Source organism: Hylobates moloch, unplaced genomic scaffold (assembly GCF_009828535.3).
Source record: "Hylobates moloch isolate HMO894 unplaced genomic scaffold, HMol_V3 SCAFFOLD_17, whole genome shotgun sequence".
NCBI classification, from domain to species: Eukaryota; Metazoa; Chordata; class Mammalia; order Primates; family Hylobatidae; genus Hylobates; species Hylobates moloch.
Window position 1 is genome coordinate 78,549,688 of NW_026652292.1, and position 24,453 is coordinate 78,574,140.

Below are 24,453 nucleotides of genomic sequence, written 5' to 3' on the forward strand. Positions count from 1 at the left end.
TGTATATGTCAAAAAACAAATGAACCACGTAGCTAGTATGAAATCTGTTCACTTTAAAAATCTGGTTAGGAAATGTCTTCATACATACATGTAACAAATGCTGTTAGGGCGCCCTGCTTCAAGAATTAAGTGTTGACAGTTATTAGTGTATTGCGGTCAAATCAAAGTTTCTTTGGAGTGTGGGGTGAAAATATACCAAAAGATTAAGTGTTTATCACTGTTGCAGTTGTGGATAATTGTTATGTTCTTCCTGCTAATCTTTATCATTCATTTTTTTTTCTTTTTTCTTTTTTTTTTTTCTTTGAGATGGAGTCTCACTCTGTTGCCCAGGCTGGAGTGCAGTGGCGCGATCTTCACTCACTGCAACCTCTGCCTCCTGGCTTCAAGCGATTCTCCTGCCTCAGCCTCCCGAGCAGCTGGGACTACAGGCACATGCCACCACGCCCGGCTACTTTTTGTATTTTTTAGTAGAGACAGGGTTTCAATGTGTTAGTCAGGATGGTCTTGATTTCCTGACCTCGTGATCCTCCTGCCTCGGCCTCCCAAAGTGCTGGGATTGCAGGCGTGAGCCACCGCGCCCAGCCCATTCATTTGTTTTTATTTAATTAATTAATTAATTAATTTTTTGAGTTGGAGTCTCGCTCTGTCGCCCTGGCTGGAGTGCAGTGGCGCGATCTCGGCTCACTGCAAGCTCCGCCTCCCAGGTTCACGCCATTCTCCTGCCTCAGTCTCCCGATTAGCTGGGACTGCAGGCGCCCGCTACCACGCCCGGCTAATTTTTTGTATTTTTTAGTAGAGACAGGGTTTCACCAGGGTTTCACGGTATTAGCCAGGATGGTCTTGATCTCCTGACCTCGTGATCCACCCGCCTCGGCCTCCCAAAGTGCTGGGATTATAGGCGTGAGCCACATTCATTTGTTTTATAGTGAACTTGTTTTTGTTTTTGTAAGAAAGTATTATAAAAGTTTGTGAAAGAACTGTGTAATCTTAAAAAAATGAGTTTTTAGTGTTTGAGCTTTATATTTTTTAGGAAATTATGCTTCAGGTTTTTTCCTCAAAGACTTTTATGTGGTATTTATAATGGTGAAAACTCATTTATTTCCTGTCAAGAAATCTCCCAGCAAAACCAGCTGAAGAAGCTCAGAAGCACAGACAACAGTATGAAGAAATGGTGGTTCAGGCCAAAAAGCGAGGTAATGGGGTTCACACTTGCTGGGTTAGATCAGGCAGCACAGGATTTGTGTCTTTCTGCTTATTTTCTTTTTACCATTTGGAGTCATAGAACCTGAACTTCAGTCCTTGAAATTTGTAGTCTTCCAGTAAAAACAAAAACAAAAAATGCATGCGGAAGTCCCTGACAAGTGAAAACGGGGCTGCAGGGTGGCGTGGGCGGACTGCAGGGACTCGGGGGGACATTGAGGCAGGCAGAGGGGAGAAGCGGTGAGACCGCAGGGTTTGCTGGGAGCCTCCCAAGGAGGCCTCTCCCATCCCAGAAGCCCCCAGGGCTGTCCCGGGCGGGCTGTAAAGCCCCAGGCTTTGGAGCAGGGTGCCTGTGTCTCTTGCGGAAGGCTACTATCCATTCCTGGTAGCTTTATTCAAGAGAAAAGCACTTTGAGCTGACGTGAGAAAAGTGACTGTGTAAGATAGAAATACTAGACTACAGAAAGTTTCAGCCATCAACGACACATACATTTCTTTCCCTCTCTGGGTTGTTTTTTAAATTTCCAAGAAGATATTTTGATAAAATTCCTTGCAACACTTAAACTCTTTTTCTAGGAGATTTTAAAAATATATAACATGGATGTGAGGGTGATTTGGCTGTCATATCTGTCACTCCATTGATCACCAGGTTGATTCGGCTGATCTACTGGCTAGCCCGGTGTCCCCTTCCCCACTAGCACTCCATGTGCGTCCCTCCCGAAGCTGTGTGTTTGGTCAAAGAGAATGACCATCCCTGATAGAGGGCCGGTCTTCAGTCAGGGTGTATGAGTAGCTGCACTCCCCTGCTAGAGCCTCCAGACGGCTCCATTCATAGGAGAATGTAGAGTCGTCAAGCTTCCAAGAGTCCAGACACATCCAAATGAGGCACTGCATATGGCAGCCTGCCTTTCTAAAAATAAAAATAAAAAAGGCCAGGCATGGTGGCTCACGCCTGTAATCGCAGCACTTTGGGAGGTCGAGGCGGGTGGATCACCTGAGATCGGGAGTTCGAGACCAGCCTGACCAACATGGAGAAACCCTGTCTCTACTAAAAATAAAAAATTAGCCAGGTGTGGTGGCATATGCCTGTAGTCCCAGCTACTTGGGAGACTGAGGCAGGAGAATTGCTTGAACCCAGGAGGTGGAGGTTGCAGTGAGCCGAGATCGTGCCACTGCACTCCAGCCTGGGTGACAGAGCGAGACTCCATCTCAAAGGAGACAAAATCTCAAAAAAAAATATAAAATATATAAATATATATATATATATATATATATAAAACAATGTGGTATATATGTACAGTGGAATATTATTTGGCCTTAAAAAGGAAGGAAATTCTGGCACATGTGGCCACATGAAGGAATCTTGAAGATACCCTAAGTGAAGCCAGTCAATCAGAACAGGACAAATAATGTATGGTCCACTTTTGTGAGGTCCCTAGAACAGTCAAACTCAGAGACAAAAAGTAGAATGGTGGGTGCCAGGGGTTGGGGAGATGGGGAGTGGGAAGTTAGTATTTAATGGGGACAGTTTGATTTGGGAAAATGAGAAAGCTCCGGTGATGGATGGTGGTGTGGTTGTGCAGTATGAATGTTCTTAATGCCACTGAACTGTATACTTAAAATGGTAAATTTGTCTACACACAAAAAAAAGTATATGTAAATTAAATGCATGGTATTTCTCAGAGCTGCTATTTGTAGATTAAGAGTAATGCTCAAGGCTGGGCGTGGTGGCTCACACCTGTAATCCCAGCACTTTGAGAGGCCAAGGCGGGTGGTCAGGAGTTTGACACCAGCCTGGCCAACATGGTAACACCCTGTCTCTACTAAAAATACAAAAATTAGCTGGGCCTGGTGGTGGGCACCTGTAATCCCAGCTACTCAGGAGGCTGAGGCAGGAGAATTGCTTGAACCCGGGAGGCGGAGGTTCCAGTGAGCCAAGATTGTGTCACTGCACCCCACCCTGGGTGACAGAGCAAAACTCCGTCTAAAAAAAAAAAAAAGTAATGCTCGAGCTGTTAGAAGTCAGCATGGAGCCTGCATTTGGAAGGGGATAGGGCTGGGGGCACAGGAGGGGCTTCCAGTGTTCCAGTAACGTTCGATTGTTTTGATCAGGATGGTAGTTTCAGGGATTTTTCTGTTTTGTGGTAACTGAATCATGTTCTTTTTTTTTTTTTTTGAGGCGTAGTCTCACTCTGTTGCCCAGGCTGAAGTGCGGTGGTGCTATCTCGGCTCACTGCAACCTCTGTCACCTGGGTTCAAGCAATTCTCCTACCTCAGCCTCCCAAGTAGCTGGGACTACAGGCCCCTGCCATCATGCCCAGCTAATTTTTGCATTTTTAGTAGAGACGGGATTTCACCACTTTGGCCAGGCTGGTCTCGAACTCCTGACCTCAGGTGATCCGCCCGCCTTGGCTTCCCAAAGTGCTGGGATTACAGGCGTGAGCCACCACGCCTGGCCAACTGAATCGTATTCTTCTTTGTGTACTTTCCTGTCTAGATGTTATACTCTGCAAGCTTAGTAAAGGGCGGATAATGCCTGGGCCTTCTGGAGTCCATCGGGTGCGAAGTGAGCACTGGAGCTGATGCTCGCTCTGCTTCAGGGCGGTTTTCCTGGGGTGTTTGCAGTGTGACAGGAAAATCACCTTGCCTGGAAATGGTCCATATCAGTTAGTAGATTGTTCTTTTTCTAAATTGTGATTTCTAGAGCTGAAAGAAGCCCAGCGGAGGAAGAAGCAGCTGGAAGAAAGATGCAGAGTCGAGGAAAGCATTGGAAACGCTGTGCTCACCTGGAATAATGAGATCTTACCTAACTGGGAAACAATGTAAGATGTGGCTCTGGGTGTGGCTGAACTGCAGAGCATTTCTTTCTAGAATCTGTGGGCCACAGCTGTAGTCATCATAGCCAGCAGTGACACCCTGGATGCAGCGAGTTGAAGTTGCATCATCTTCCTTCCCTCTACCCTGGCTCAGCCTGCGCCATCCCTTGCTTGGAGACTGTGATAGCTCCTTCCCCTCCCTTCCAGTTCACCTTCTTCTCATCTCCTGAGCCAGCTTCTAAAGCATGAGTCAGTGTCCCCTCCCTTACCTAGAATTTCAGTAACTTCCTGTGACTGTCAGTACATAGTTTGAACCCTTAGCAGGCAACACCCTTAGTGAGGTGGCCTGCCTTCCTCGGCAGCCTCACCCTTGGACCCCTCTCCTCCACTTGGACAGAGCCCTCTCCCTAGGGAGCCCCCCATAGGTGTTGCTGCTTTTAAACCTGGGGCCTCGCATGTTCCAGGCCTTGTGTCTGGAGTGCTCTTGTCCTGTACCTCCTCAGCCAGCAAACTCCTGTGTGCTCTCCAAAGCTCAGGGAAGACTTTGCTGCCCTCCCCCTGGCTCTGGGGCCCTGTGGTTCTGTGTGCACACAGCTGTCTGTTCAGGCCTCTGTCTTCCTCTCTTTGAGGATAGTGACCCCAGTGTCCAGTAGAGTGCACCCGGCAGAGTCTGGCAGCTGCTGCCCTCTTTACATCTGAGGGGCAGCTGTGGGTCTTGTTTTTATTCTCGTGTTCAGAACGGCGGGGGCCAGTGTGCAGGCAGAAGTCCCAGGGCTGCGCACAGAGGCATTCGGGGAGCTTGGATGCCAGCTTCCCTTCTGCTCTCGTCCCACATGTCAGCACTGAAGGGGTCACACGGCTCTGCTCAGGGTCTCCACTAGGAAAATATGCTCAGAGCATGCTTTTTAAGGCAGTGTCCTCAAAAGGCTTGATGCTGTCAGGAAACACTTTATACTTGTTCTCCCATGGGATCTAGTAACAAGAACAGAGGTTCTCAGAATGCTTGCTGCTCTCACCGAGGGAGACCACTGTGGTCCGTGCTACAGGGCCCTGGGTTGGATGTGGTCTGAATGCATTGCATGCAGACCCGCAGCAGCTCCCATTGACTGCACACGGATGCTGCCTGGCACTGTTCTGGGTGCTTTTGCACTTTATCTCACTTCATCCTCACAGTAGCCCTTGGGTGTAGGTTTCATCATCTTGACTTTGGAGAGGATGGTATAGGTTCAGAGAGGGGAGATCATTTGTCCAGATTCTGCAGGTAAGGATGGAGTTAGGATGCAGCCTGCTTTCTGCAGCCTCAAGCCTGTGCTCCCCACGATGTTGCGTTCAGAGGCACCACGGGGGCCTGGTTTGCCCAGGCTGTTGGCAGTGTGTGTTCCTTGTCCCAGCAGAGCTGAAGGACTCTGTACAGTCCAGAATGTTCTGAGTCAGCAGTTCTTCTCCGCAGTTAGAGCTTGCCAGCTCACATCTGGGCGCTGAGCCTGTATTGGCGGCGTGACGGCCATCTGCTGACTCTGCTGGGGTCTGCTTCTGACTCCAGCGCTGCCGCAGTGCTGCCTGGCACTCCTCACCCACTCCCAGCTATGTGCTTTTCCTGTAGGAGGCCAGGCCATTGCTTTTTCCTGTGTTTTCTGCTCTGAAAGTCCTTCCCATCCTTCATGTGCTCAGGTCATTCAGAACTTGCCTCCAGAGTGTGCCTGGGCCTCCGGTTCGTGGTGCCCCGCACTATGCTGTGCTCTTCCATACCTGCCACGGCAACTGCCAGCGGAAGGGGATTGTTGATTTGATCTTTACAGAGCCCTGGACTCTAAGCTTCCTGAGGGCAGGGGCTGTGCCTGATGCAACGGTGCATCCCAGCTCTTGGTGGTTCGGGGCTAGGCATGCAGGTAGACAAATGTCTTTGTGTAGAACAAACTCAAACTCCTGCTTCCATTTTTGTCCAGGTGGTGCTCTAGAAAAGTTCGAGATTTATGGTGGCAGGGAATCCCTCCAAGTGTGAGAGGCAAAGTCTGGAGCTTAGCCATTGGCAACGAGTTAAATATCACCCACGGTGAGTGGCCTGCGTGATCCTGGGGAGTCCACCTCCAGGCCCTATGGCTTTTTCTCTCCCTTTTGCCCTGTTGGAAAGAATGGCAGCCATTGCCACGAATCTGTGTCTTTTGAGAGACCAGGAGACTGTGTCCTTCAGGAGAGAGGGGCAGTTGGGAGGCCTGGGTTTAGTGCTGTGCACTCCGGTTACCTGACAGCTCAGCACAGGAGCTCTTGAATAGAGGGGGGCTTGGAAGACAGGGCTTAGAGCATCTGGGAGGTGCCTGAGCTTCACAGATCAAAGTCCTAGGAAGGCAAGGCTTGCCTGGGGTGTGAGTGTGGAAGGGGCAGGTGGTTCTTGCTGTGAGGGTGTTTATCGTACTGGGGTGTCTGTTGGTATTTTATGGGATTTTTTTTCAGGCAGCCTTGGAGGGGACAACATACTGTGCTGGGACTGGGGTCCTTGGGGCTCTGGGAGTTTGTCGGCTGGGTGAGAACCATGCTCACCGATGTCTTGCTGTGTTGCATCTGCTCAGTTTGCATGTACGCGTCCTCCCTCAGGCTGAATTCACTTCCCCAGGTGTCCTGAGCACTCTGCAGCGCGTCCAGAGTGAAATAGGTGCCAGGAGCCCACAGACTTCAAATTAAGTGATTAATACTGGCAGCCATTCTTTTCACTTCTGCCTCCCTGCCTGCGGTCTGAACGGTGGAAAGACGGGGCTGCCTTCCTGCTCTTTCTGGGGCCTAGGACCTGCTGGGGAGTTGATGATGTGGTTTTTATGCTCATGAAGGCCTTGAGTTTAAACAGTTGATTTGTATCTTCGCTCTCCAGTTGGGGGTTGTTGTTCTTATCTTGACAGGCTATCTTAGCCTCATCCCAGGCAGGGTCTCCCCTTGCAGAGCGTCAGCCAGCTGGCTGGTGACTGGCTTCTGTGTGGTGCGGTCCTACAGAGGAACGTGGGGGCCCGGAACTCCCTCTTTTGGCTAAATCCATACCTACCAAAATTTTCACATCTCTCTGTGAGAAGATGAGTAACGTTTAACTTGTGGAAATGGTTTTTTAAAAGCATCCTCAGAAGTTGAGGTTTGGAGAAATTACTGAGCATTTATTTCTAAACTCTTGTCTCTGCAGATTGGATGGAATGCACAGTACTTTTTGTGTTTAGTTTTTGCTTCTCACTGATACCTGGGTGGATTTTATTTAAATTAAAACCTATGGACCATATTGTTTTGGATTGGGCTAAACCGCTGATGAGTCAGTTACATGTTTAGACATGAGTCTTAGACATTTGTCCAAACCTTGGTATTGGCTCGATTTGTGTCCATTGTGTCTGTCTTGTATTGTGAGCCGGGCAGTGTCGGTGGCCCCCACTAGCCCTGGTGCTCGGGAAGCTGAGCCCTCACTTGCTGTGCTCTCTACCGTTTCACCCTCACCCAGCCTGGGTCTCTGCATGTGGCAGGCCCTTAAGAAACACCTGCTGTGTGAATGAATGCCGCCTCATTGGGTCCTGCGTAATCTCGGTTTGACTACCTCTCCAAGCCAGTGTAAGAACACAAACTTGGTTGCTGAGTACCAAGCGTCATATTAGGTTCTTTACTTACGGATCTTATTTGATATTGACAGTGCAACCTTGACCTCATTTTCCTCTAGAGAAGGCTCAGCATCCTGGAAAGGCTAGTACTGTGCCCAGGTCTCTGGCTCGTGTGTGGCTGCCCAGGACTCTGATCCTAGCCCAGGCTAATCCTAAAGCCCGTGTTCTGACTTGCAGAGCCCTAAGGTTTTGCTCTTCTGGTTGTACAATTGGAAACTTAGTGAAAGTCGACCTAATAGTACTATTAAAACTTCACTTTTAGGGCCCCAGTCAATCTTGTACTTTGACATTGGAGCAGGGGGTCTGGGAAGAAGATGTGGTAGCTGTCCAGCCTCCAGCATTCCCCAGATACACACCAATAAAGCCATGGGGGAGACTTAAAACTCTTTGATACTTTGACCCATTGAACTCCGAGGCTGGCAGCCTCTGTGACTTAACTGTCAAATGCCTCACTTGGGAAGTGATTCCCTAGTGGCCATGGCCACACAGTGGTTTTCATCCACCTCCTGCCACAATGACCAAAGCTTGGCCTGCCTCCTAGAGGCCAACAGCAGGTGGAAGTGCCACCAGGTGCATGAGGCACCAGCTCAGAGCAGCGTGGGATTGTCCTGGGAGCACGTGTGCTGAGTTACTGCTTTGGACACTGATACTATAATAGCGAAACTAAATTTTGGGTTACATTTTTATAAAATAGTGTGCACTGCCCAGAAGGCAGATGTGCTCTGCTGTATTTTCCAAAAGTAATGATGGGCAAAATAAAGTGCTAAAAATTCCATGGGTAGCTGCAATTAAAGTCTCAGTGATAGACAAGTGATTATGTGTAATCTGAGACATCTGGGAGCTGATCAGGCCATCAGAGCCAGAGGAGTGGCGGCTGCGGCGGCTGCAGCGGCTGGCGCTTGTCATCCCAGCACTTTGGGAGGTTGTGGCGGGGGGAATCACCTGAGGTCAGGAGTTTGAGACCAGCCTGGCCAACAAGGCCAAATCCCATCTCTACTAAAAAAAAAAAAAAAAAATTCACTGGGCGCGGTGGCGTGCACCTGTAATCCCACCTATTCAGGAGGCTGAGGCAAGAAAATCACTTGAATCCGGGAGGCAGAGGTTGCAGTCAGCCAAGATCGTGCCACTGCACTCCAGCCTGGGCGACAGAGCAAGACTCCATCTTGGAAAAAAAAAGAAAACGCCAGATGACCAGAAGCACCTGAGACGGGACTGTGTCGGGGAACAGGGCGCTGAGAAGGAGCCCTGTGGGTTCAGCCTTCACACTTGTCCTTGAAAGAAGAATGGGGCATGGATATGCCTGTGGAGGTCTGTGTATGCTAGTGAAGTCATATTGTTTAACTATTACTAAACCACCCGAAGAGAGCTGCCACAAAAATAAGTTCTAAATATGGAGATTTGGAGGCTGTCATGATCCTTCTCTGCCAGCAAGAGTCCTGTTTTTTGAAGCTTCTGTGTATTCCTGGGATCTCCCCCCACCCCTGCTCCACTGCCAGGCAGCAAGACTAGGCCTGTGCCAGGTGGGGGCAATTGCATCATGTCCTTACTTGAAACCCGAAGATTCTCTGCTGGTCCTTCCTTCCCTCCCTCTGTCAGTGAGACATTCCTTGATTGGGTTGCTCTGTGTCAATTCCAGTGCTGTGTGTTTTGGATACAGAGGGAGTGAGAGAGCTTCACCATCTTGCCCCAGGGATCTCACGGTCTGGGAGAGGCAGTAGACAAATCACAAAGACCAAAACAAGGCAGTTTTGTGGGTGGGCTGTGTCATAGAAGTAAATAGTGGTGATGTGTGTAATCTTTCTTTGTTTAAGGCTGTGTCTTTAAACAATAAAATTACTTTCAGGCAAAGTTGGGGGGAATTGTTTAAGTAGCCTGCTAAGTGTGCATTAAGTCTATTATAGTTGAACTTAAGTATTTGGAGGAAATAGTACTGTGTTCTGTGGCGGTTTTGACGAAAAATACATGCGCACATAACACTTACCAGAGGCTTTTCTTCCAGAGCTCTTTGACATCTGTCTTGCCCGAGCCAAGGAGAGGTGGCGGTCCCTTAGCACAGGAGGCTCTGAAGTGGAGAATGAAGGTAGAGTGTCTTCTAAAACCAGCGGGCCGCTGCAGTCAATTATGTTTGTCATTCTTCATTACATAGTGAAGAAAGTTGACTTAACTACAGTAGAGATTGATGTGGATTCATAAAAAGCTCCACGAGAAAAGGTTTTTTTTTTTTTAAGCAAAAATTAAAGGTAAAAAGCTTTTATAAGAAATTGGCCGGCTGTGGTGGCTCATGCCTGTAATCCCAGCACTTTGGGAGGCTGAGGTAGATGGATCACCTGAGGTCAGGAGTTCAAGACCAGCCTGGCCAACGTGGCAAAACCCTGTCTGTACTAAAAATACAAAAATTAGGCCAGGTGCAGGGGCTCACGCCTGTCATCCCAGCACTTTGGGAGGCTGAGGCGGGTGGATCATGAGGTCAGGAGTTCGAGACCAGCCTGGTTAACATGGTGAGACCTCATCTCTACTAAAAATACGAAAATTAGCCAGGCGTGGTGGTGGGTGCCTGTAATCCTAGCTACTCGGGAGGCTGAGGCAGGAGAATCACTTGAACCCGGGAGGTGGAGGTTGCAGTGAGCTAAGACCGTGCCACTGCATTCCAGCCTGGGTGACAGAGTGAGACTCTGTCTCAAGAAAAAACAAAAATTAGCTGGGCGTGGTGATGTGCACCTGTAATCCCAGCTACTCTGGAGGCTGAGGCAGGAGAATTGCTTGAACCCTGGAGGTGGAGGTTGCAGTGAGCCAAGATCTCACCACTGTACTGCAGCCTGGGTGACAGAGCAAGACTCCCTCTAACAAAAGAAAGAAAGAAATAGAACATCCCAGTTCCTGAGAGGTGTTTGTGTCCTGACATGCTGGAGGGCTGGTCATAACCAGTGTCATTCCCTTTAAAGTTGTTCACGTGACTTCCAGTAGCCTGGTGTCTGGGATTAGTTGAATACTGGCTTACAGAGGAGCTCAGAATTACAGCGACAAGAACACTGCATGTTTGCTAGATTAGGCCTTTAGAATTCTCCATAACACACAAGAATGATTACTTCTGTTGGTTAAGAAGTACATGATTTTACCGATCATTTTTACAGTCTTTGTGGTATTAGAATTCTAAAAAGTATAAGACAAATTATTTATGATTACTTGTTAGAGATATTATACACTGGCTGGGCACAGTGGCTCGTGCCTGTAATCCTAGCACTTTGGGAGGCTGAGGTGGGCAGATAAGGCCAGGAGTTTAAAGCCAGCCTGGGCAACAAAGACCCTGTTGCTACAAAAAGATAAAAGAAAAAAGAAATATTACACGAGTATAATACCGCAATAGTTTCTACATCTAGTGAGTTTACACTGAAGATGTTTGAGATCGAGCAGTGATACGTGTGTGTGTGTGTGTGTGTGTGTGTGTGTGTTTATGCTTAGAGTTTCTTTGTGTTTATTCTGCTACTTGTCGTTGCTTTCCACTGATTGTTATTGGTGAGAGGCAAAATGTTAGATTTTGATTTCAGACTCTAGAAAATATCTAATGATAATCTAGAATTAGCTGGTGCCATAAGATATTTTGTTCTCTAAGAAACCCTACAATCTGTTAAATACTCTGAAGCTGCACTCTGAGTCAAGATGTGATTAGGTCAGTGTGCTTCTGAAGAACTTTTTTCTGTGTTTCGTTCTTATAAAACTTCAAAGGCTCATAATTGTCCTACATTCGTGCCCTTGAGGAATGTAATGATGTTTGGCATCTTTTGACAGATGCTGGTTTTTCAGCAGCAGACAGAGAAGCCAGTCTGGAGCTTATTAAACTGGACATTTCTAGAACATTTCCTAATCTCTGCATTTTCCAGCAAGTAAGTGGTGGTGACTTGTTGCTTTCAAGTATGTTTTGTCTAAAATTCATAGATGCCGAACTGCATATATTTGTTGTCAAGTTTGAAAGGTACTTAGGTTTTTGGGGGTGTTAGGAGGTAGGGTGGATGTTACTGTTAAATACATTTAAACTGTTTAAAGTGTAACTGATCCTTTCAGCAAATATTTACTGTGTCCATACTTGTGCTCCAAAAGACGATTCTGTCTTCCTCTTGAGATACATGTCTCAGGACCCCTGTAGGTCTGGTCTGAGAGGGTCCCCATGGGTGGCTGTGTCTGTTGGCGCTTTCCTGGACACTCCCCTGCTCTCAGGACTGTGTGTAGCAGTCTGCGCTCAGCAAGGCCATGGCGATGTGATGGGTTTCGGCTCAGATGAGCCCAGTGCAGTGAGCCTGTGTGAGAAAGGGAAATCCCTGGCAGCCTGGGTGGGTGGCCAAGCCGGGGTGGCAGATGTCTGAGCAGGTAGACCAGGAGAGCAGTACAGCTGAGGGACAGAAGCCGGCTGTGGGAGATAGGACAGGCTCCTTGGGTGGCAGGAGAAGCAGAGTGGAGCCTCCTCCTGGGCATCTTGATCTGGAGGTCTTTTGACCCCTTTCTTACCTATAACGGGTTTTGCGGGGCGGCGGCGGTGCGGTGGGGGCAGTTGTTCTTGCAGAATACCTCTGCACCTGTCCCTCGTCTGTTCTCACTGCCTTTACTCAATCAGGTTCTCATCTTTGTGGATTTCCACGTGGGTCTTCAGAAATTTTTTCAGAAGAGGAAAGAGGGAATCTACAAAGCTACCAGCGGCCTTGGTCCTGGTGTCTGGTGCATGAGCCCAGTGAGCACCGCACTGCCTTGCAGTAGGCAGTTGACTTAGCTGGGAGCCTGTTTCCTGGAACCCCACTTCTCCCACAGGGCAGATTTCAGCTTCTCTGCCCTTTTGCCCCAGTTCGTCTCCATAGGCCTCAGTGCACTCCATGCTTGCAGCCCCTGCATTGCTCTCTTGGAGCTGCTCCTGTTTCTTGCCCTTGGAGGGGAAAGGCCTTCTTCCCCCTGCCGAAAAGGCCCTTCCCCACCCTCCACCCACAGTTCATGTGCCCCCTCACCAGGCTCTCAGAGGGATCCAGGAGACGCAGCTTTCTAGAAAGGAGTTTCACCTTTGATTTCAAACAAATTTGGGCTTTAATCACAGATTGCCTTCTCACTAGCTTTGGGCAAATCCATCTTTTTGAGCCTTAGTTTGTTCATCTGTAACAGGGTGATCATACCAGCCTAACAGGGCCGTTGACAGTACTTGGCAGATGACAACACTTGTTGTTATTAAATCTCTTTGAAAGTAATTTGAAACTAAAAGACAACTAAATCCAACCAGAGGTCAAAGGGCAATATTCTACCAGGTGGCGGCAGAAGTGTGTGATGAAAGAGGTCGTAGGAGGAGGCCAAAGAAGTTTCTTTCCAGGTCTTTCAATCCAATGTAGAGATCTCTCAGCCCTGGTAGAAAGTAGCTTAGTAACCTTTCTAATGAGCAGAGATCGAGTGTACTAAAAAGAAAGCAAAGAACAGTTGAGGGGGAGAGTGGGGAACTGAGATGTCCAAAAGCAGTTAAGGTCATTTATTATTTTTTCTTTTTTGAGACAGAGTTTTGCTCTTGTCGCCCAGGCTGGAGTGGAATGGCATGATCTCGGCTCACCACAACCTCCGTCTCTCGGGTTCAAGCGATTCTCTTGCCTCAGCCTCCCGAGTAGCTGGGATTACAGGCGCCCACCACCATGCCTGGCTAATTTTTGTATTTTGGGGAGAGACGGGATTTCACCATGTTGGCCAGGCTGGTCTCGAACTCCTGACCTCATGATCAGCCCACCTCGGCCTCCCAAAGTGCTGGGAATACAGGTGTGAGCCACTGCGCCCAGCCGCATCATTTTCATTTAAGAAATGACATTTAGCACCAAAGTGAGATGGAAGGATCAAAATTACAACGGTAGAAAACCTTTGAAGTTAAAAACATTTAGCTTTAAGAGAAGTTCTGTGTAATGCTCTTGTTTTCTTGTTTAGCCTTGGCCTGGATAAAACTTTGTTACAGTCATACTAGTCCTTAGACTGGCATTTGGTGCCACTGCAGACTGTCACCCCCACCCTAGCCCTGGATGTTGTCATTTTTACCCTCTCATTGCTATTTTTCCTTTTGTCCCTCTGTGATTTGGAACTGTCTTTTCTTTTACTTAGCTCTTTTCACATGCTAGAATATGATGGTCTGGGCCATGGCATTCTTTTGTAAGCCACCTGTGGTCACCTGTGGAGTGACTTCTTATCTCTCACCATGTGTGATTTTTATTCCTTGTGTTAAATGTAGGTACCTGGTAGACATAGACAGTAAGTGTTTGGGACTGAACCTGTCCTTTTGTAGTATCTTCTCACATGCTAACTTCAGCGTGAGGCATCTCTGCACTTTCTTCTATGCTCCATTGGGAAAATAATTCCAACAATTGAATTTTTGGAAGCAGTTATAAGAGCAAATGGAAATGTTAGAGGGGTGGAAGAGCTGGGAGAATGTTTAAACAAAATGGTAGCTACCAGGACTTAGAAGAGTGTGTTTCCTGAACTTGCCATTCAGAAAACTAACAGAAACAAGGAGAGTGATAAGCCTGGGAAGAGAGGCAGAAAGGATAGTCAGGATGTGGGGCACAGCGGGAGATGGCCTGAGTGACACTGAGCAGTCACCTGCTTTGAAGAGCCCCCGGATACCTGGCTCTCCTGGTGGGCTTTGAAAGGGAACACAGTTATACAGCAGGAGCCAAATAAAGGATATTTGTCCAGGGTGGTGCTCCTGCCTGGCCCTCCAGCTTCTTTTCAGAGCAGTTCCATAGCGTGAGCTGCAGACTTCCCTAGCTGTGAATGGGTAATTTGTTAAATTCCATATGCATATAGAGCTGCTGGCATCATGCTTGGCGTATTTCATAATGCTGAAAATAGCAGGAGTGGCAGCGGCAGCAGTAGTAGCATCAGATGTTCTTCTGAGCACTAACAGTACTCATGCATGTGTTGTTTTTGCTGTGTTGATCCTTTTAGGGTGGTCCATATCATGACATGTTGCACAGTATTTTGGGCGCTTATACTTGTTACCGGCCAGATGTGGGTTATGTAAGTGAAGTTTCTCAGTATTTTATAATGTTATCTAAAAAGAAAGTCAGATATTGTCCAGCACGTGTTAGCTGCAAATGTCATGCCAGTGCCTTCGTTTTTGCTGAGGAGTATGAAGAGTCTCGTGGTAAGTGAGTTGACTCAGTTTCCTCTTAAAGAAATAGCTGTCATGGCTGCTCTGGGGCATTAATCACATTTTAATCGAATGCAATTTTCATTTTTGGCATGTGACTTTTTTCCAACATTAAATCAAAGAAGTCTTAACCACGTTAAAAGCAGCAACCATTAAAAAGCACTGCTGATACTTCTGTGGCTTCGCGGATGTGTGTGCGCATGCATGGTTTGATATTAAGCTTATTGAGATAGATACACATGTCTACAGCACCGGGACACTGGACATAGGAAAGAGCAGTATTTCAGATGCCGTGGGCTTAAGAGGGCTGGTTTAGGGTTTTCCATCTGGGGGGCGGGAGCAGGGGTGGGGACTGAAGGAGAGCAGGCCAGGTGGCTGGGGTGGCAGAGTGGTGGTTCTGAGTGAGGGCAGTTCAGCGTTGGGTGGCTGGTGGAGTGGGGCGGCTCTGGGGACCCTTCTAGCGTGAGGGTGGTAGGTTTGTCTTTGCTAAAATGAACGCACTACGGTGACCCTGTGGCCACTGTGATTTTAACGTGCCTTTCTCTCCTCTCTCAGGTCCAGGGCATGTCCTTCATAGCAGCAGTGTTGATCTTGAACTTAGATACTGCAGATGCCTTTATTGCTTTTTCTAACCTTTTGAATAAACCCTGTCAAATGGCGTTTTTCAGAGTGGACCATGGCCTTGTGAGTATCCTCTGTGTTCGGGCCCTGGGTACTGTGTCTTTAAATGTCAAGAGTTGCTTACTCGTCTGTGTTTTCAGTGGAAAAAAAGAATACATTTTCTCTCTGTGAAGAGATGTTTAGAGTAAGCAGCACTCTAAGGTGGAGGATGATTTTGAGCAGTGTATTGCATGGAAGCTTCAAAAGACATGGTTAGTAGCCATATGTCTGGGTTTCTTAATACGTTCTCTCAGAAAGACATTACCTGTATTTTTGAAAATGTATTCTTTTAATGTAGGAAGAAGTGTGGCTCCTGCTTAAACACACACACTTGGTGTCAAAGTCACAGCTTGATGGCAGTGCCCATGTTTGGGCCTGTTAGGTAGAACATGTCGTAATTGAGCTGTGTTGCTGCTCATTGTCGCCCTGCTTTGTGAAGTGTGCCCACGCTCGGGAGAAAGGAGACACACTGAAGACCATACTTCTTTATTTTTTAAAAGGCAGCCATTTGTTTAGTGGACTGCTCTAGTCTTTATGACACTGCATAAGTGGGAGGCGGTGACAGTGGGGAGTGGTGACTGACAGTGGGGGTAGGGTTTACATGCCTCCCAGATAAGCCCTCTTCGCGGTTCAGGTGAGGAGATAAGGCTCAGAGTGAAGGGACTCGTTCAAGGCATGCATCTGGTAAGTGGAGGAGCTGAGATTTGAATCCGTTCTGGTTCCTAAGGCTTTGTTCTTTCTGTAGCATAGAAGTCACCAATTTAACAAGCTCATCGGGTTTTTTTTGTTGTTTTTTTTTTTTTTTTTTTTTTTTTTTTTTTTGACAGAGTCTTGCTCTCTCACCCAGACTGGAGTGCAATGGTGCGATCTCAGCTCATACCACCTCCGCTTCCTGGGTTCAAGCAGTTATCATGTCTCAGCCTCCCTAGTAGCTGGGATTACAGGTGTCTGCCACCATGCCCGGCTAATTTTTTGTATTTTTAGTAGAGATGGGGTTTTGCCATGTTGGCCAGGCTGGTCTTGAACTCCTGACCTCAAGTGATCCACCCGCCTCGGCCTCTCAAAGTGCTGGGATTACAGGCGTGAGCCACTGTGCCCGGCCATCATTGTCTTGATTTGCTGATAATTATTACCAGTACTTCAAGACTAAAATGATCTAATACTTTAAATCATCTAGGGAGTATTTCTTCCTTGATATCTTAAGGTTTACTGAGTATGTCTTGCTCAGATAGTACTTACATAAAGTATTTAAAAGCTGTTGGTTGGCCGGGCATGGTGGCTCACGCCTGTAATCCCAGCACTTTGGGAGGCGGAGGAGGGCGGATCACGAGGTCAGGAGATCAAGACCATCCTGGCTAACACGGTGAAACCCCATCTCTACTAAAAATACAAAATAATTAGCTGGGCGTGGTGGCGGGTACCTGTAGTCCCAGCTAGTCGGGAGGCTGAGGCAGGAGAATGGCGTGAACCTGGGAGGCAGAGCTTGCAGTGAGCCAAGATTGTGCCACTGCACTCTAGTCTGGGCGACAGAGCGAGACTCCATCTCAAAAAAAAAAAAGAAAAAAAAAAAGTTGTTGGTAAATTTGGTAGCTGTTACTGGGACTGTAAATTGGCAGAGTCCTTTTGGAAGACAACTTGGTATTAGGTATCAATAGCTGTAAATAGCATTGGTGTGCAGTTCTGCTCATAAGAATCACTTCTAAGAAAGTCATAAATGTGGACAAAGCATTGTGCACAAAGATAGTCATTACACACTTATTTACCATTGTAAATGTGAGAATAGCTGAAAATGGGGTTAGGAGAATGCAGAATGGTAAATTAAAATTTGATAAGTGATCAGTAGTGATACTTGCAAAGAGCTGCGTTGTGAGAAAGTGTTCAAGATGTTAATTCAGTGTATGTAAGATGACACATAAACTATAGTGACTGTTGTATTTAACGATAAAAGGAAATATGCCACAGAATTACTAGCGTTTATAGATTTTTGAATGATGGATTAGTAGTGTTTATGTGTTTCCTAAGTTATCTACAGTGAGTGTTTACAGGTATGACTTTCATAATCAGGTAAAAACTTACCTTTCCAAGAAAAGTAATGGTCAGAAACGGAAAATAAATCTCGAGGAAGCGTTCTTACTCTTGAAATAACTCATTGGCACAGTATATACTGGCCTTACGTTGCTGTGATATTAATTTCTGGAAATAATTCCTGCATGTAAATTTAATTTTATCTTTTTATAAATAAATAAATGATTCCCATCTAAATTTCTGCTGATTTTGAAGATAAGACCCCAGCTTTCTCTTTGGAAATGTGATAGAAATTGTGCTTAGGAATCGTAGCTTGTGTTTTTAAGGAGAAACCATAGAGTCATAATGTTGAGTGGGGTCTTCATGACAGCAGCAGGTTTTCTCCCCGGCAGCCCCATTGAACTTAGGACTGTGTGACTCTGCTGGGGGTTGTCTTGTGCGCTGGAGGATGCTAAGCAGCTTCCCAGCCTCCACATCCCCGTGCCAGCAGTACCTGCCCCCGGTTGTGATGACCAGAAGTATCTTCACATTGACCAATGTTCCCTTAAGGGCAAAATCACTCCCTTTTGGGAGCCACTGTCTACAGTAGAGCCCCTCCTTCGGATGCGCAGACACCAGAGTTGTGATCTGCCCCCAGGCGCCCAGCTGGCGAGCACTGGAGCAGAACTGGGCCACCATCAGACGGGTGCTGCCCCCAGTCTGGCTGGAGTTCTTTCTGTTGTCAGCACTGCTTCCCAGCTCTGTACGTTTTGTTTCCTTAAAAAACTGTCAACCGTTGGAAAGCAAGTTCCATAAACTACGGGCTGTAACACCCTCCTTTCCTCCTTTCCCTCTAGTGTTGCCCCCTCGTTGCATTCAAAGGTGTGCCTCTGTCAGCTGGAGCAGTGCTGCCCTTGACTGAGACATGAGTCGTGTAGCCCCCTGGAAGTGCTAAGGGTTGGATGAGGCATGCCTGCTTTTCCAGATACCTTTTTTTTTTTTTTTTTTTTTTGAGACGGAGTCTCGCTGTGTCCCCCAGGCTGGAGTGCAGTGGCGCAATCTCGACTCACCGCAAGCTCCACCTCCCAGGTTCATGCCATTCTCCTGCCTCAGCCTCCTGAGTAGCTGGGACTACAGGTGCCTGCCACCACGCCTGGCTAATTTTTCGTTTTCGTATTTTTAGTAGAGATGGGGTTTCACCGTGTTAGCCAGGATGGTCTCGATCTCCTGACCTCGTGATCCACCCGCCTCGGCCTCCCAAAGTGCTGGGATTACAGGCGTGAGCCACTGCACCCGGCCTCCAGATACTTTTACACATTCATACGTTCCTGGTTTTTAGGAAAGAGTGAGTCTGTACAGGCTCCACCTTTGCAGCGGGACAGGCACAAATTCATTCCCAGCTTCACCGCGTACGAAGCCTGTGCCCTTATTTGGCAAGTTCCATAACTGCTTTGGGTTTCAGTTCCCTTTTCTATGAATTGAAGAAGATGAGGTGTAGCTATTGATGTCATTGTGAAGATTAGAAATAGTGCTTGTTTATAATTTGTATAGTACCTACAATAAGTTGCCATTCAAAGTATATTAGTAATTACAGAAGAAGGTAATTGTTAGAGTCTAAAGATATACATATATTGACTTTTTTTGTAAATTGGAAACTTGTGCAGATAGTTTCTGAGTAAATTTCATATTATCTCCCTAGATGTTGACTTATTTTGCTGCATTTGAGGTATTCTTTGAAGAAAACTTGCCGAAATTATTTGCCCATTTCAAGAAGAACAACCTAACTCCAGATATCTACCTAATTGATTGGTAAGACTGGCTTTTCCCTGTGTTTTCAGAGCGTTTCTCAGCCCTTGCCTGTTCTTCACTCTTTTCTCTGCCAACTTCTTCACGGCCCGGCTGAGTCCTCATATCCTGCTTTCCAGCCTTCCCTGATGGCCTTGCCCTTGAGTTTTATTTCCATCAGTTCCTCCGCCTGGCCCTCCTGAATTCCCTTACAGGGAGAAATGGTATCTTGGGCCTGTTTGTTTCCAAAGTGCTGTCCATTCCCAAGCACCCGGCCTGTGCAGGCCCTCGCCGGGTATAGAGGTGGTTGGAGGAGCAGGGCCAGCGCTTGCCTGTCAGGAGCTCCTGGCTTGTGGGAGACACGTGTGTCCGTGGGCACTGTCCACGTGAGATGAGTGCTGTCTTGGAAGGCAGGAGGTCCTGGACCCAGCACAGGGGTCAGAGTACACACAGCGAAGGTGACAAGCGCATATGCATTCCAGAGTCAGCGGGCACTGTAGCCAGGTCCAGTGGGGTAGAGGCTGAAAGTAAAGGGCAGAGGATGGCAGGCGATGAGGTGGGGAGGCCAGGTCACGGTGGCTCTTAGACCCAAGCTCTGGAGCTTGGGCAGGATTGCGGGGCCAGGGGGAGTGGCAGAAGGCTTCTGCTGAGGATGAGGGTGGGGCAGATCCAGCGGTGAGTTTTAAGTTACCTGGGAGGCAGGAGAGTCTGGGAACAGAGAGACAAATTAAGGGGGAAAAAGCCGAAGTAGGTGGAGAGAAGGCCCCGTGGAAATATTGTGGGTATGTCAGAGAATCATGGTCAGCTCTTGACTGCGGGTTGGGGAAGGGGTTTGCTGATGCCTTCAGCTGAGACCAAAGACAAAGGGAGAAGATTCGGCGAGGGCAGTTAGTGGATTTGACTTCAGACGGGTGATTTTGAGGTGCCTGCGGGACTGTAAGTAGAGGCATCCTGAGACAGATACAAGGATCCCGAGAGGTCTGCGCAGCAGTAGTAGGCCAGGCAGGTCTTCATGCTGTGGTGAAACAGGTTGCTGAGGATGGGGTGTGGCTGTTAGCCCAGAGAGCACCATGTTTAAGGGCCAGGTGAGAGGGCTGGGAGACCTGTGTGTGCAGGGGAGCAGCCTCTCAGATCACGTGGTGGGAAGAGGGTGCCTCCGGGATCCAGCAGCCCCAGCCCAAACCCAGCTTCTCCCATTATTGCCTTGTGGCCTTGGGGAAGGCTGTGAAGCCCGGCTGAGCTCCCAGTTCCTTATCTGGAGGCCACAGTGATTCACCCCACAGGGTGCCGCAGGGTGACCGTGCGGCACCACCTGCCTCGTAGAAGGGGCTCCGCAGAAGTAAAGAAGGTACTATTCGACCAGAAAGTCACGTTCCACTAAATTGTATGGTGAATGTCCAGCCACTGTGAACAGATAGCTGGCTGGTTTGGTTTTGTTGTTGCCTACTTTCTTCAGCAGAGAAAGGGCCTTCTGGAAGGTAAAATTCAAGTATCATTTGAAAGGAAGCTGACCCCTTAGCTAAAGCAGCCTTGTCTGTGCCCTTAAGAGTGCGCCTTTGGGATTCTTGGTTTGTTGCTTCTGTCCCAAACCCTGGACTGTTCTCCCTCCGCTGACCTTTGCCATGAAGGACAAGGGTTTTGGAGGTTGAATCTTGTAGCTGAAGCCATAAGGCGCTGGTGACAGAGGACAGCGAACATGGGGCCGTGAATGGACCTGCCGGGGATGCTGGGCTGGCCCGCCTGGCTGTACTGGATAGAAGTGTTTAGGGACCGCTTTAAAGGGCACCTTTATTCAGCAAATGGTGATTTTCTTCACACCTGTGAACACGAAGCTCCTGCACAGGCTGCCCCACCGTGTTCATTTGACTGCGAGCCCTGCCCCTCAGATTCCTGGCTGGAGCCCACAGTACTGGAGGATGGGAGAGGATCCAGGCAGGACCTGAGCCTTTAGCTTCTCCCTTATCTGTTTTAGGGCTTCTGATTAGTTTCTTAGGATTCTAGGCCAAAAGTCAATAGTGTCTTTTAAACTTTTCTCACCTTTACTTGCAAAAGGAAATGCGTTTTAAATTGTGACCCAATGTGTGCAGAAACTTAACACGTACATATGCTGGGAACGGTGGTTTCATGACCCAGTACCTAACCCTGACCGTGTGAAGCATTTTGAAATATTGTACTCTGTTCTATTTATTCCAAAAAATGCTGGTGATAATCTGCTTTCGTTGCCTTCACGATCCACTGGCTGTTGTCTGGGTCATGCCTGGCAGTGTGAAAAGTACAGGCCTGGAGAATAGTGTTGTCTGCTTCTGTCCCAGCCTGAAGATGGTTGTAATCCATGTAGGGGCAAAGACAAAGGGCACCTGCATTTTTTGACTCGAGTGCTCACACATGCTGTCTTTGAACCCTTGGAACAACCTCTCCAAGCCCAATGTAACACTTGTGTTTTATAGATGAAAAAAACAGGCTCAGGGCCGGGTGCACTAGCTCATGCCTGTAATCCCAGCACTTTGGGAGGCCCAGGCGGGCGGATCACTTGAGGTCAGGAGTTCCAGACCAGCCTCGCCAACATGGCGAAACCCCATCTCTACTAAAACACAAAAATTGGGAGGGCATGGTGGCGCGTGCCTGTAATCCCAGCTACTCAGGAGGCTGAGGCACGAGAATCATTTGAACCCAGGAGGCAGAAGTTGCGGTGAGCCGCGATCACACCACTGCACTCCAGCCTGGGTGACAGAGCGAGCCTCTCTCTCCAAAACAAACAAAAAATAAAACTGAGGCTCAGAGAGGCAGAGTGCCTTGGCCAAGGTCCTGATGCCAGCCAAATGCAGAGCTGGAGTCCAGACTCAAGTCTACCTGGCTCTAGAGCTGTGCACTTTCCCTTAGAGTCCTTTCTAAGGGGGTTTGTGTAAGGCAGTGTCACCCATAAGATGGGTCCCATAGCTCAGGTTCCAGAGACAGGAATAGCATGTCGAGTGTAGAACATGAGTTGGACTGTCAGTAATGAGCAGTGAGGCAGGGTAAATGAAAAGGAAGTGGCAAGGGTTCTTCACTGCTGAGGCCTTTGTGCTGTAAGCTGGTTGGTGCCCAGGGCCTCATGAATGCTGTCCACTGTGCTTTGATGAGGCCTCCACAGGCCTTATTCTTGAAGTGCTGACTGTGTTCTAGAATAAGCACCAACTAGGATACAGTCTGTATTCGCAGTTCCAGTACAGGGCAAGGCATATAGAAAGGACTTAGTAAATATTTAAGTTGAACTAAGCACAGGAAAGCCATGTATTCATGACTTATTCCCCGAGTCAGCATTTATTGGTGGTCCGCAGTGATTCAGTCTCCTTGTTGGGTGCTGACAGTTCGGTGAAAGCTCAGATCAGAAACAGGTTGGGCAGTGGAGAGGAAGCAAAGGGGAAGAACAGACTTTACATAAGACCTGTCCTAGAAGCTGCCATTTCAGAAGCACTCGTCACTGTGGTCTTCAGGGTTCAGGAGCAGGTGTACCTATTTCTGGGCACAGAAGAAGTCACTGAGGCCCACTTCTCAATGTCACACCCATGGTGTGAGGTCCAGGTTGGTGTGCCTTCGGGGTCTTTGCTTCTTCTGCTACATCAGGCCACCTTTCCCAGAGCCACGTCCACACCCATCACAGCCGGCCTGCCTCCACATTGTCGGTCTGCACTGTGCCTGGTGGGGTGTAAAGCATGCTAGGTTCCAGGGCTCAGCAGCTAACTGCCTGAGCAAGAGAGCCTTTCTCCTGCTCGCGGCAGGGGCTGAGGGGCCTGTGGACGTGGCCAGCTCAGCGTCCTGGGTGGGCTGGGTGGGTAGCCCATTAAAATGGCTACACTTTTGGGGTCAGAAAAATCTCCTGTCCTGCCACACTGCCTGCCCACCAAGCCTGCTTCCCACCGCCCCAGCTCCGCCCACACTCTGAGGGTGCCCTCTGTCAGCTGCTGCCCTTGTAGTAAAGCTTTGAGAGTGACCTCTGTGTCCCCAGTGCCTGGCTCAGTGTCCTAGGTCAAAGAATGCGTCTGTGCCTGAGGGTCACCTTCCTGGGTCCCTTTTCCAGTGCACCCGGTACGCTGCCTAACGAGTGGCTCATGAGGAGTCAGGGCTGAGGATTCACTGTCCTTGCCAACACCGCCTTCCCGGCCCTTCTTTAATTGTGGCCTGCCACTCCTCCCGGTGAGGCATGCGGATCAGAGCAGGGGCCCCTCAGCTGTCTCCATCTTCCTACAGAGTTTTCAGTGTTTCGACTGTCAAGGATCTACATTTTGTAGGACTGACTTTTGGTCATTTCACTTCTGAAAATATTTCCCATTGCTGTCCAGTGGCAGAATTATCTAGGGGTGTGAGTGAGCTTTATAATAAATAATCTTGAGCTAACAAAAGAATCGGGGACTACATTCCATGTTATGGTTAGCGTTTCTGAAATAATGTTTAATGATCCTTGGAGATCTGTCATTGCCTCGAGTTTCCATCTTTTTTTTTTTTTTTTTGAGACAGAGTCTCGCACTTTCACCTAGGCTGGAGTGCAATGGCGGATCTTGGCTCACTGCAAGCCCCGCCTCCCGGTTCACGCCATTCTTCCACTTCAGCCTCCCGAGTAGCTGGGACTACAGGCGCCCACCACCACCCCCGGCTAATTTTTGTATTTTTAGTAGAGACAGGGTTTCACTGTGTTAGCCATGATGGTTTTGATCTCTTGACCTCATGATCCTCCCAACTGGGCCTCCCAAAGTGCTGGGATTACAGGCGTGAGCCACCGCACCCGGCTAAAGTTTCCATCTTAAAGGGAAGGTTCAAGGGGGAGTGACTGTTGGGAGGTTTCCGTTTCCGCTGCCTCTTGCACTTGGGTCATCTCTGGCCCTTCAGTTCTGGGGTACAGGTTGCCTCAAGAGTGCCTTAGGAGCCGGGAGCATCTTGCTGAGCACATCTGGCATAGGCTGGGTCTTTATGGGCGTGTGGAGGAGGGAGGACTGTCCCCTGCCTACACTGGGGACCCGTTCGCAGGGAGGGGCAGCAGCCTGTGCGTCGTTGGCACACCCTGGCCTGGCTGAAGTGGGAGCCCACATTCTCATGCGGTGCTCACGATATTTACTTCACGTCTGCTGCCCCCTGCCAAGTGCTGGGACAGAAAGACTGGAACACCACTGGGCTCAGGTTGGGGAGGACTCCGGGGCACAGAGGTGGGTATGTGACTCCGGGGCACAGAGGTGGGTAT

General features: G+C 48.4%; 1 protein-coding gene across 4 annotated transcripts in view; it reads left to right on the forward strand.

The window, feature by feature from the left end:
• TBC1D14 (TBC1 domain family member 14) overlaps nt 1-24,453 on the forward strand; it is a 122,197-nt gene that overhangs the window by 82,860 nt on the left and 14,884 nt on the right. For all 4 annotated transcript variants that reach the window (XM_058430138.1, XM_058430137.1, XM_032136026.2 and 1 more), the window contains 8 exons: nt 1,111-1,193; nt 3,905-4,022; nt 5,963-6,069; nt 9,639-9,719; nt 11,426-11,520; nt 14,588-14,659; nt 15,348-15,476; nt 19,156-19,265. In XM_058430138.1, the coding sequence (XP_058286121.1) occupies nt 1,111-1,193; nt 3,905-4,022; nt 5,963-6,069; nt 9,639-9,719; nt 11,426-11,520; nt 14,588-14,659; nt 15,348-15,476; nt 19,156-19,265 (795 nt within the window). The remainder of the gene's footprint in view (nt 1-1,110; nt 1,194-3,904; nt 4,023-5,962; nt 6,070-9,638; nt 9,720-11,425; nt 11,521-14,587; nt 14,660-15,347; nt 15,477-19,155; nt 19,266-24,453) is intronic.